Here is a 13,646-nt window from a genome sequence, read left to right as displayed (position 1 = left end):
AGCCATATGCATTTATAAGTAAATTCTACCAAACATTTAGAGAACAATTAATTTCAATACTATATAAATTATTTAAAAAATAGGTGAAGAAGAAGTACTATCAAATTCTTTTTATGACACAAATATGGTACTGATGCCTAAATGGGAAGAACCAAAACAAAGAAAGAAAGTTATAGACTAATCTTCCTAATAAATATTGATGTAAATTTTAAAAATAAAACATTATCAAATAAATTACAATGCTTTTTCACCAGATAATACACTATGACCATGTGAGATTTATACCAAGGAAAATTAGGAAAAATGTCAGTATATAGAACTATATCAATAACAAAGCCAACAGAAATCACGTGATAATCTCAATGGATGCAGGAAAAACCTGTGACAAAATACAGTATCTACTCTTATTAAAAACATTAGAAAGCACAGGAATAAATGGAGTTTTTTTAAAATAAATGACAAGTATCTATTTAAAACCATCAGAAAACATTATATGAAATGGGGATAAGCTTAGAAGAATTACCAATAAGATCAGGGGTGAAGTAATAATGCCCATTATCACCACTATTATTTAATATAGTACTAGAAATGTTAGCTTTAGCAATAAGAGAAAACAAAGAAATTGAAGGAACTAGATTAGGCAACAAGGAAAGAAAATGATAACCCTTTGCAGATGATAATATGGTATACTTAGAGAATCAACTAAAAAACTACTTGAAATATTTAACAACTTTAGCAAAGTTGCAGTATGTAAAATAAACCTGCATATATAACCAGCATTTATATAGATTACTAACAAAGCCCAGCAGCAAGAGGTAAGAGAACTTCTATTAAAATAGCTGTAGACAATATAAAATATCTGGGAGTCTACTTGCTAAGACAAACACAATTACAAAACATTTTTTATATACCTGAATCAATTTATTGACTCAATGCCATACCAATTAAACTATTAGAAATTATTTTATAGAGCTAGAAAAAATAACAAGATTTATATGGAAAAGCAAAAGGTCAAGAATATCTAGGGAAGTGTGAAAAAATGTTAAAGAAGGCAGCCTAGTTGTACCAGAGCTAAAAGTATATTATAAAGTGTCAATCACCAAAATTAGGTGGTATTGGCTAAATAGATCACTGGGATAGGTTAAATACACAAGACACAATTGCCAATGACTATAGTAATCTAGTGCTTCATAAACCCCAACACTTCAGCATCTGGGATAAGAACTCACTGTATGACAAAAATTACTGAAAAACTGGAAAAAACATGGCAGAAATAGCATGGCACTGACCAATATCATATCCTATACTAAGATATGTCAAAAAAAATGGTGATAACATAAATTAGGAGTGCACAGAACAGTTTACCTGTCAGACCTATGGAGAAGTGAAGAATGCATGACCAAACAGGAAACAGAGAAAATTATGAAATGCAAAATGGATAATTTTGATTACATTAAATTTACAAGTTTTTGCACAAAGAAAACCAATGCAGTCAGTCAAGTTTAGAAGGGAAGCAAAAAACTGGAAACAATTTTTACAGCCAGTGTTTCTAATAAAGGACTCATTTCTAAAATAGGCAGAGAACTAAATCAAATTTATAAAAATACAAGTTATTCCCATTTGATTAATAATCAAAAGATATGAACGAACAGTTTTCAGATGAAGAAATTAAAAGTATCTATAGTTATATAAAAAAAGCTCTAAATCGCTATTGATTAGAGAAATAAAAATTAAACATATTGGCTCATATCACAAAACAAAAATGATAAATATTATAGAGAATATGAGAAAACTACAATACTAATTCATTAGTAATATATACTAATAATAGTATATAATAGCAAAAATATAGCTTTGTGAACTGATCTAACCATTCTGGAGAACAATTTGCAACTTTGGGAACTATGCCCAAAAAGCTATAAAGCTGTACATGTACTTTGATTGAGCAAAACCACTAATAGGTCTGTAGACCAAAGAGATTATTAAAAAAAAAGAAAAGCACCCACATGTACAAAAATGTTTATAGCAGTTCTCTTTGTGGCGACAAAGAATTAGAAATTGAGGGGGTGCCCATTAAGTGAGGAATGGTTGAACAAATTGTGGTATAGGAATGTAATGGAATACTATTGCTCTATAAGAAATGATCAGGCAGAGTTCAAAAAAACATTGAAAGACTTACATGAATTGAAGCTCAATGAAGCGAGCAGAACCAGGAAGATATTTTATATGTAACAGAAACATTGTGCAAATGATCAACTTTCATAAGCTTTTTTCTTCTCAGAAATTTGATTTAAGACAATTCCAAAAGACTCATAATGGAAAATGCTACCCACATTCAAAGAAAGAATTATGAAGTTTGGATGCAAATCAAAGCATGCTATTTTCACTTTTTTCTTTTTTTTTTTCTCATTTTTTTTTCTTTAGTTCTGATTCTTCTTTCACAAAATGACTAATGTGGAAATATATTTAATATGATGGTACATGTATTATTTATACCAGATTGTTTGCCATCTTGGAAATGAGAGACAGAAAGAGTAAAAAAAAAATGGAAATCAAAATCTTATAAAAGTAAATGTTGAAAACTATCTTTACATGAAATTGGAAAAAAAATAAATATATTAAGTGGGAAAAAAGTAGGAGCACTTTTGTAGTCATGCTACATGTTAGAATTGATGTTATGATGACTAACATAGCTCATTAAATGATAGAGCAAGATTGGAAAGGATTTCAAGCTAAATAATCCAACCCTTCCCCCATTTGTAGAAAAGAAAACTGAAATCCCAGAAGCTTAAGTCTGACTGTTCATGATGCCACTGTTTTATTGGCAGAGATACCAAAGTGGCTTTCCATTTCCACAGATGAGGAAACTGACTTAAACAGGATTAAGTGACATGCTCAGGATCACACAAAAGTAAGTCTCTGAGGTTGGATTTGAACTCAGGTCTTCCTCACTCTAGACCTGGTGCTCTATCCATGGTACCACCCAGTTGTCCTGCAAAGTCATGAATAGTATGCATTAAAAGGCAGAATTGGAACCCAAATCTGCTGACTTAAGAGTTAATTGGTTTTTTTTCCAACAGTATTACACTACTCTCCTTATTCCAAATAATTGGAATTAGTTCTTTGAAACAGGTGATAACTATTCCTACTGTAGGTCAGTGAAATGCAAATTGAAAAAAAAGATGCTTAGATGCACCCTTTATTCTTACTTCCAAGTCTGCCTCAACCATATGTGTAAACCTTTAAAAGGATCATTCAGCTGATTTAATGGTGACTGGTATCTTGACAATGAAGGGCTTAAGGAGAACAACTAAGCTGGACAATATAACTGGATATCTCAATTACCAAGAAGATTAAGTTATCACTCGATACCCCACGTGAAAATGCATAAAACTACTTTTATTGCCCAATTGTACTGTAGTTTCTGAGGACTATACAGATTTGCATTCTGACTGTTTTGAGATCAGATAACCAGCTTGTAGAAAGTTTAAGGCTATTCCCTAACTTATTCAGTTTAATGAACTGAGTTTTGGGGGTCCTCAAGTTCCTCCTTTTTATTCCTTCCTCATGAGGAATGTGTATGTGGGATGTGAAAAAAATTGGGACACTAATGTACTTTTTTGTGGAGTTGTGATCTGATTGAATCATTCTGGAAAGCAATTTAATAATATGCCTAAAGGATTATAAAACAGATCCTTTGATTCAGCAATATCACTACTCTATATCCCAAAGGGATTTTAAAAAAAGTCAACATGGGGAGAAGGACCTATTTGTATAAAAAGATAAAAAGCAGAATTGGAAATTGAAGGGATGCCCATTGATTGGAGAATGGCTGTGGTATGTGTAACCTGGAAAAACAAATCAATGCAATGTGAACTGACCAGAACCACAGTAACAACCATATTGTACCACGACCAATTGTGAATGACTTAGCATCATTAGTTCTCAAGAACATACTTGGTACCCTGTTCTCTACAAAATAAGGTTAGACTGCCCCACTGCAGGAAGCACAATTACTTTTTTTTTTTTTTTTGGTCAATGAGAATACTTGAACTGAGGAATAATTATCAACCAGGAAACTAATTCTAATTATTTGGTATGATAAGAGGTAGTGTAGTACAGTGGAGAAAGACTATTAGCTCTTTCAGTTAGCAGACTTGGGTTCAGATTCTGCCTTTTAATGCATCTTCCTCAGGACCTTTTAGAGCATCTAGGTAGCACAGTAGATACATTTTCTCTGAGATCCTTTCCAGCTTTAAACCCTATGATTCTATGTTAAGATTTAGGGTTTTATCATGGGTTTTAAAAAATATGGGTCAAGTTGTCTAAGAAAAAAATGGGAGAGGGAGAGAGAAAACTGACTTTTATTAATATAAAACAAATATAATTTTAAAAGGATAATTCAAGTGTTTTTCAATGTTATTTTCTCTATCTTGTCCCAGTAGAAAGAAGAGCTTTTAATTTCTATTCTTAAGTTCAGCCTAGAATGACTAATGCATGTGTGTGTGTGTGTTTGTATATGTGTATGTACGTGTGTGTTTGTGTTGTAGTGGAAATACTTTTTAGGGTATAAGATTAGATAGCTGCTGAGGTGTCCCCCAACAATGAATTTGATTTTGTCATTCTGAATCAGCTTCAGTAGCCCAGCAAAGTGTAGGAATTTAATACATATTTGCTGGATGAATGAATATTTAATGGAATTTATGATCTGTGGTGTTTATAAAAATCATAATATTTAAATGCTAATTCAGTTGGTCAGTTCATCCCCAAGTATGGAAAGACTTATGTATCTGACCATATATAAGATACTATGGAAGAGTCACAGGAATCAAAACTAAAGTCAAAAAGTTTACAAAGTGATTGGGAAACATGAACAATTAAGAATTATGTTTTAGGCATTTTCCCTAAGGCTCCCCCAGTTCCTATTCTGAGCTTGCTCTCTCTTAGTCCTGCTCAGCTGTCCTTTGAACTCTCTTGCTGAAACCCGGATCATGTAGGGGAATAGGGACTATGGGGCTGATGGTTTTCTAAGGCTACAGGTATTAAAGACTTCCAGGAGGCTTAGGCATGGGCAGCTTAGGACAAGGTGGATGTGAGGAGCTTTCCTGAGGGAACCTGACTAGTAGTCTGCCAGCTGTCAATGATCTTCAAAGATTTCATTGTGAACTTCATCAGGGCAGAATGGAAGCACCCACTTCTGCTGAGAGATCTCTATAGAGGCATAATACTGGAAAACTATAATAATCTCATCTCAATCAAAGGTGAGCTCTAAGTTAGAAAGAGGAGGCTCACAATGGATGCTTGAGAAAAAAGTCCCAAAAAAGTCCTTTCCAGATCATTTTGTCAGAAGAGTAGGAATAAAAGCAATGATTCTTCTCTAAAGCAGTGTGATTATATTTCATCAAAGAAAAGACTTATGGTCTTTTAGAGTGAATAATATGTGTGGATATTATAGTAAATAATAATGAATGTGTCAAAGCTGGAAATCAGAATAGATACCTTAGTTGACTTCAAAAAATTCATATTGGAAATATGTTATGGGCCAGAACTTGAAACAAGATGCTAAGTGGAATTGAGGAGAAAATGGTTAAATCTAGTTTAGCATTAATTTAATTCTATAACAATTAATGGTTTCCTAGTGATATAATGTTTGGTGTACACTCAGTGTGGGACTTATAAACAAGAAGCTCTCAGGGCCAGAAGGACAAGCACATGAGAAGCTCTTGGAGCCTCAGCCAGGATTCAGTCGGGGAGATTCAGAAGCCAGAGAAGGCTGCAGAAGCTGAAGCTCTTGGAACCAAGGAGAGAGATAGGCCTCTAAGAAAGCTAACCCGGTCCCAGAAAAGGAGACAAGACTTGGAAAGAGACAATAAAGGATTTGGACTTTAACCCCTGTCTGCACTTGTGGTGATCACTGAACTGAAACTAAGGCTGTCTCCTGAGACCCCAAGAAAACCCCAACAAGAGGATTACATTTTAGAGAAGAATAATACATAAAGAAACTTTGTAAATGTGATGAATGTGAAACTCCAACTCAAGCATTACTATACATCAACAAATTCATATTGTATTAAAATCATATACATGCATATGCAAAAGGATTCCACTCTCCATTGGTACATAGAATATGCACACACTTATAGACAACACAAAAGCCAATAGATCTGAAAGAGTAATAGGTGTTATTATGTGAGAACTCAGCAGGTCTCACACCCAAATAGCAGCCTTGATTGAAACAAGGCTGACAAATGAATGTCAGTTTGCTGAAGTTGGAGCCAGATATACATTTTTCTGAAGTGGGACACAGTGATGGAGAGCACTGTGAAGCTGGTGCAGATTTTGCAGTCAAAACTAATCTACTCAACAAGCTCAAATGTCCATCAAAAGGAGTAAATGAAAGGCTCATGATAATGTGATTATAACTTGCAGGAAAATGCCATGATACTAATATCAGTGCTTATGTTCCCATCCTGATGTATCTTCATGAGATCAAAGAAAAATTTTATGAAGATCTGGAGACCCTTATCACCAGTGTGCCAAAAAGGAAAAGCTTCTACTTCTAGGAGACTTTAATGCTAGAGTGGGCTCAGACTACCAGACATAGCAGGGAGTCCTTGGGAGGAATGAAGTTGGAAACAGCAACAGCAATGGTCATTTACTACTGATGACTTGTGCATCTCATGATCTTCTCATCAGTGACACTCTCTCTGTTTAAATACAATAAAATTTCCTGGATGCATCCTCGCAGTGAAACCAGGAGTTAACAGACAATGTGATTGTAAAGAGAAGAGACAGAGAGAATGTGAGAGTGATGAAGGCAATATGTGCAGAGGGCTGGACTGATCATAGACTTATCCTCTCCAAGCTAAATATTTGCATTCCACAAAAGCATTCAAAAACAGTTTTTTTAAAACTACCAGAAGACTTAATGTGAACAAGTAAAATTACTTCTCTTAGCAGGATCAGTTTGTTCCTCACTTGGAGGGTAAGTTGACCAACATATGTTGATAACAAGGAAATAGAAAAGGAGTGAACAGCTTTTAGATATTTAGTGTACAGCACTGTATTTGCTCATTGAAAGTCAGAACATTCACAAACATGAAGATGGATTTGATGAAAATGATATGAAAATTCTGAAACTGCTAAATGCTAAATGAGAACTCCCGAGGGTTTTTCAGCAGGTTAGTTCATTTGTCTCTTAGAAGGGAACATTTACTTCCATCAAAAGAAAAATACAAATGAAGTCCAATAATTCTAGGAGAAATGGCAGGAGCAGAAAAGGGGTCTGTATAAAACATTTGCAAATCTGACCAATGTCTTTGATAATGTCATTATTAAGAGTTTTTGGAGAATTGTGTCAAAATATGCTTTCCCAGAAAAGTTCATCAGTATAGTATGTCAGTTTCATGATGGCATGTTTGCATAGGTTCTGAATAATGGTCAATAGTCTCATGATTTTTAGTCACTAGTGGGGTGAAAGAAGGTTGTGAATCTTTCCCCATGCTTTTTAGCATGATGTTTTCAGCCACTTTGTCAAACACCTTCAGTGAGGATGACTTTGACATTAAGGTCAACTACCATACTGATAATAAATTCTTCAACTTATCTACAAACCAAGACTAAAGTAAATGGAGTATTAGTGCATAATTTTTTGTTTGCAGACCACTGTACACTCAATGCAGCCTCTGAAACTGAGATATACCAAAGTATGGCTCGATTATCTGCTATTTGTGGTAATTTTGGCCTAACACCAAGAAAATACAAGTCTCCTTTCAGTCAGCATCACATTATCCATGTGTGGAACCATCAATAGCAAATGAAGAAGTGGTGAATACTGTGAAAGTTTACAGTACATTTTCCATTGATATATATGTTGATGATGAGGTTGATCTGTGCATTGACAGAACTAGGTCAGTGTTTGGAAGGCTTCAAAGGAAAGTATAAAAGAGGAAAAATATTAGACTAATAAACTGAGGGTCTATAGAGCCATTGTACTGACCTCATTATTGTGCCTGGAAAACTTGGACAGCATACTAGCATCATTTTTTCCATCACTTTCCATCTGGCTACTGTCTCATGTAAGGGATTCTAACAAAATCTGTCATCCATATTATAATTTTTGGGCTCAGCATTTCTTGGGAGGAACACATTTCAAGAATTTTCTAACTTGTGCTATAGTTATATATATGCACATTTTAAGTCTCCTTAATATCAGGGACTACCATTGTTCATCTTTAAATTCCTGAGACCTAGCATAGTGTTTTTCCTTATAGTAATGCCTTAAAAATTTTTGTTGAGGATTACCTATATATAATCTATATTAAAATTGCTTACCATCTTGCGGAGGGAGGGAAAATTTGCAACTCAATAAAGTTTTTAAAAGAGATATTAAAATTGTTTTTACATGTAATTGGAAAAAATAATATACTATTAAAATTAAACAACCTATTTAGGTTTTTCTTGTCTAATTGACTGTGACCTCATCCCCAAATTCCATTCCCCAAAAGAATACACTAGTGAGGTTTTCTATTCATCAAATTCAATCAAATGGAATTTTTCTCTGCTAATCTGATTTATTGATGTCTGAAATTCTATTATTTCCTTTTAATTCTCCTGGTTTGACATTATTATTTAAAAGTTCAAGAAAGTGAAGATTTTATTTTTCAGATATGTGTATCTACACTCTTTGTGGTAGTGAAGAAATAGAAACAAAGTAGATTGGTAAATGTCTAAACAGAATACGATATGTAAACATAATATTATTGTACTATAAGAAATTGAACATGGCAGATATAGAGAAGCATAGGAAGACATAAAATGATGCAAAGTAAAATAAACAGAGCAAGTAGGAAAATGTATACAATGACTCCAACAATGTAAATAGCAAATGAAATAGTCAAAACTGAATGCTGCAAAATTATAACAATCAGTCATGATCCCAATGAAGAGATATGAAAAGACATCTTCCCTTGTTGTTTGATTTTTTGATTGTATCTGACTTTTTCTGACCCCATTTAGGCTTTTTTTGGACATTTTACAGATGAGAAATTAAGGGAAATAGAATTAAGTGACTTGTTTAAGTCTACACTGCTAGTAAATATCTTAGGCCAGATTTGAATTCAGGAAGATGAATTTGTCCTGATTCTAGACCCAGGGTATTCTATCCACTGTACTACCTATTTGTCCACATTTCTACCTATTTCTTTGCAAAGGTGGGTATATAACATTACATTATATATCAGACTTTTAAAAAATTAGTTCTAATTGGGACAGAGTTAAGGGGAAAATAGTAATTATGTTATACAAATGAGGTGCAGAGGAAAAATAGACAAAGAGGCATTAGAGTAGGAAGGCAGGCTTATAGTTCTGAAAACCTACTTACATTGGAAATGGATTAAATGGGCAATACTACATATTTACCATAAAGAGTATAACACTCTCCAAAATCCATAAAGAAATAAGGGGGAAGGGATGAGCCAATAAATAGATAAAAAAATAAAAATAATAATTTTGGAGAATTTTTAAATGCCTCAAAAATTTTCTAGTATAATAGATAACTTCCTGAGAGGGTAGGAGGGAAAATATAATGGAAAATATAAGTGATTTAAAATTTTAAATGCCAATAAAATATATTTTAAAAGATACTATTGTTCATAAATACTTTTGCTAGAAAGATTAGGGAGGCATCTGATAGGCAAAATGATTGGAGGAGAGGTCTTGAGGTAGGGGAGAAAAGTACTAATAGAAGGCTTCCCTGAGATAAATTTGACTTACTTTTGCAATTTTGTAGTACTGGTCTTGGTCATGTCTTTTTGGTGGTTATTATTATTATTATTTTTACCAAGCTATCCCTAACACAGGATACACAGAAAACAAGACTTCTTTTTATTCTAGAGTACAAGGAGATCTGTCTTTAGAATCCAGGTGCAGTACTTGGGTTTGTATACTTCTTTGTTCCAAAGGATCAAGCAACAAAAGAAAAGCCCTTCCCTTAATCTCCCACATATCTCAGTTTACAGTTCTGATGTTGCTGGGAAGTGACTACATGTATTCTGTCCAATATGAATGGGTATTTAGTGAACCTACTATTATACCCAGAGTCCTATTCTTCTCCTACAGGTTTTGCTAGGACTTGTTTTATATAAAACACGAGGTGAAAGGGAAAGTCCTTTGTAAGAGTAATTTCTTCCCATTCTCCAATTTTTACACCAAGGCTCATTAAAATCACATTATTTTTTCCTCCTGCTTTTCTAGATCTGCTTATGATCTGTTAGAAAGAAGACTGACTGGTCCAAAGGTAAGAACATAGATGTCCAATGGGAAAAGAATGTGTCCCTTGGAAAAGCCAGGAACACACCTATCTTAAGCAGAGTAGAATTCAAGAAAGTCAACTGACAAATTATCAGAACATACAGTTCTGGTCAGAATTTAGACTCTTGGCATATTCAAACCAAAAAGGTCTTTTCAAATCATATAGTATTATAGAAAAATCAGAGAATCGAGAGAATATGATATATATGCACATATATATGTATATCTAGAAGAATATAAAAGTCTTCTAAATTCAGAAAGAATAGAGGGAAAAGGAGATAGGAAGGGGAGATGGTTTAAGGGAAGAATTTTTAGAAGAAACCCCATTCACATCACATCAGAGATAAAGAAAGATTATATTTTAGAAGGAAATAAAGGTTTTCTGAATCTATAAAAAAATAAGAGGGGAAGAGAATAGCATAAGGGGGAAATATGGAAAGATATGTAAATTAATGAGAACGGGATAAGAGGGAACAACATATATATCCGGAAGGATATAAAAATCTTCAAAATTCAGATAGAAACAATAGGCCAAGGAGAAAGGATAGGGAGAGAGAACAATAGAAAGATCTTTGGAGGAGGAGTACTTTAAGTAATAGCAAAGCAAGGCAGAAGTAAAGCAGAAGAGTCAGAAAGGACAAGAAATGAGATAAACACAAACATAAAATAAAGATCAGGAGTAGAGTTTGTTACAAAAAAATCAGTAACCATGATTTTATGTGATTTGCAAAGTAAAAACTAAAATAGAATAAATCAAGAGAAAAACAGGAAAACTTCACTATATGTTGGCTAAATCAATATTGCTTTAGACTATTTAAAATAACTGGACAGTATAAGATAGGAATATTGCTGTAATGTTGATGGAGTTGGTGGAATTAGAAAAATATGGAAAGACATATTTATGAAGGAAGATATCCACATTCAGAGAAAGAGGACAAACAAGTATAATACAGTCTTACATAGATGTACATGTGTTTATATGCATGTGATTATAGATATCTATGTATATATGTACAAATGTTTATGTGTATATATGATTGTATGTATGTATGTGTATATATATGTACACAACATATAAATATATATTCATACATACGCATACATACAAATATCCAATCTCTACATTTAATTGTAACCTTCTTGGAGGAAGAGGAAGAAGAAGAGGGGAAAAAAAGTACAAAGTGCACAAGAGAAAGCAAAAGAAAATCAAAAATGGAGCAAAGAAAGATGGACAGCTTTGATCCCAATATGTAGTATTTATTATATTGGCTTTCTTGAAGTGGAAATTTGTTGCATATATTTTAAATTCTCTCATGTTCTGCTATACACATGGCAATGTATTTTTTATTTTGCTATTTTGTGCTTGAATTAAATTAAATTAAAAATAATTAAAATAAATATATTAATTAAATTAAAAAAAGAAATCAGAGAATCATAGATCTTAAAGACTTTTATAGATTATCTGATTCATAATCCTGTCTTTAGAGAGACAAGGCCTTATCTTCACTTTATAGAGACGACAGTTGGTCAGATTTCTTAACTTTTTAGAGCAGAATATCTAGAGCCAGAGAAAAGTTCTTTGCTCAAAGTCATATAATTAGATCTTAGATGATGCCCTTAAATAAAACCAAAATTAGATCTGTGATGAAATATTTAAAAAAAACTAATAAAAAACTAAAACCTTGTATTCAGGGTTATTCAGGTTATTCAGGTTCTGTATTCAGAATACGAGGATAGGGTTAAAAATCCTAGCTGTATTATTTACTCTGCCTGTTCCATTAAATAAGTTTCATCATCAATAAAATGAGAAAGCTTGAGGAAATTATTTCTGAACTCCTCACTTGTTCTTGGACTTTTGATTCTGAGTTCCGGGTTCAATTCAATCTACTTCTACTATGTCTGTCTCTTTGATTAACCCAAGAGAGGTAAGAACAAATAGAATTGGACCTATTTGTAGGTACCTATGTACATACAAGTATGTGGGTGGATGTAGATGAGCCAGGTCTTAGAGTATAAAACAATACTGTCCTTTCCACAGTAGTATTTTTTTTTTTATTTTTTTTTATCTTATATTTAAATTAAAAAAAATACTAAACCTTAAGTGGTAATGTACTGAAGAAACTCTGTTGGGATCTCTGTTTCTACAGGAGACCATGGGGAAGAGAGTGGCAATCATTGGAGCTGGAGTGAGTGGCTTAGCTTCCATCAGAGCCTGTTTGGAAGAAGGGCTTCAGCCTACCTGCTTTGAGAGGAGTGATGGTATCGGAGGCCTGTGGAAATACTCAGTGAGTTGAATTTTGTTAAGCTACATTAAGGTCTTGGAGGAGGGTTTCTATTGAAAAATGAACTATGTAAACTTTGTGTTTTGAGAGATGGCAAAAACTTCAAAAAAGGCAAACCAAGAGTTGTTCTCAGTGAGAACTGGGCTTGAATTATACCAATCCAAGTCAGTGAGATCCCATTTTCTATCTGAAATAGCACCTAAGACACACTCAGTGTTATTGTGAGAATTCAAAATATAGGATGCCAATCTACAAGGAGTAGTTGTTATTTTAAGTATCTGGATAGTATAATTTTTATTTTATTTTATTTTGTAAATAATAGCTTTTTATTTTCAAAATATATATTTTCAAAATAGTTTTAAACATTCACCCTTGCAAAATCTTGTATTCCAATTTTTTTCTTCCTCCTTTCCTCCCTCCCCTAGTTAGCAAGTAATCCAATATATGTTAACCATGTCTAATCTTTCTATACATATATTTCCACAATTATCAGGCAACTTAATTTTTCGAGCACTGGATTTGAAGTTAGGAAAACCCCAAATCATATCCTGCCTCAAACACTTACTAGTTGTGAGACTCAAAGCAAATGATTGATTTTCAGTTTCCTTACCTCTACGATGGTGATTATAATAGCATCTACTTTACAGAGTTGTTGTGAGTATTAAATGAGATGATATATGTAATGTGCTTTATTAATCTTAAAGCACCATATAAATGCTAGATATTATATACCTCCTAGTGAGATAGAGTTTTTGAGAAATTACCCAAATCTATTCAGGACAGAGGACCATGGATTTTAAGTGAGAAAGGACTTCAACAGCCGTCTAGCTCAACTGCTTCATTTTGGAAGTTCAGAGAAGATAAATGAATTGTCTATATTATATAGGTAGTAATCATCAGAAGTAAAATTTGAACTCAGGTCCTCTGGACTGCTGATCTAGTGCTTTTTCCACTTTTTCCACTATCCTGAACTGTCTCTTTAATTGTACCATGGACACTGATTGAAATCTTCAACTCTTTAGTAAATAGTCTGTTACTGTCAGTGAAAAAAAA

The 13,646-nt window shown here is 33.3% G+C and overlaps 1 protein-coding gene across 1 annotated transcript in view; it reads left to right on the top strand.

The window, feature by feature from the left end:
• Positions 1–10,213: 10,213 nt before the first annotated feature.
• The window catches only part of LOC141565378 (putative dimethylaniline monooxygenase [N-oxide-forming] 6), a 29,281-nt gene continuing 25,848 nt past the window's right edge, over positions 10,214–13,646 (top strand). The window contains exons 1-2 of the mRNA XM_074308340.1: positions 10,214–10,297; positions 12,459–12,596. Coding sequence (XP_074164441.1) covers positions 12,465–12,596 — 132 coding nt within the window. The 5' untranslated portion in view covers positions 10,214–10,297; positions 12,459–12,464. The remainder of the gene's footprint in view (positions 10,298–12,458; positions 12,597–13,646) is intronic.

The sequence above is a fragment of the Sminthopsis crassicaudata genome, chromosome 4 (genome assembly GCF_048593235.1).
Source record: "Sminthopsis crassicaudata isolate SCR6 chromosome 4, ASM4859323v1, whole genome shotgun sequence".
NCBI classification, from domain to species: domain Eukaryota; kingdom Metazoa; phylum Chordata; class Mammalia; order Dasyuromorphia; family Dasyuridae; genus Sminthopsis; species Sminthopsis crassicaudata.
This window is presented reverse-complemented; position numbering and strand designations above follow the sequence as displayed.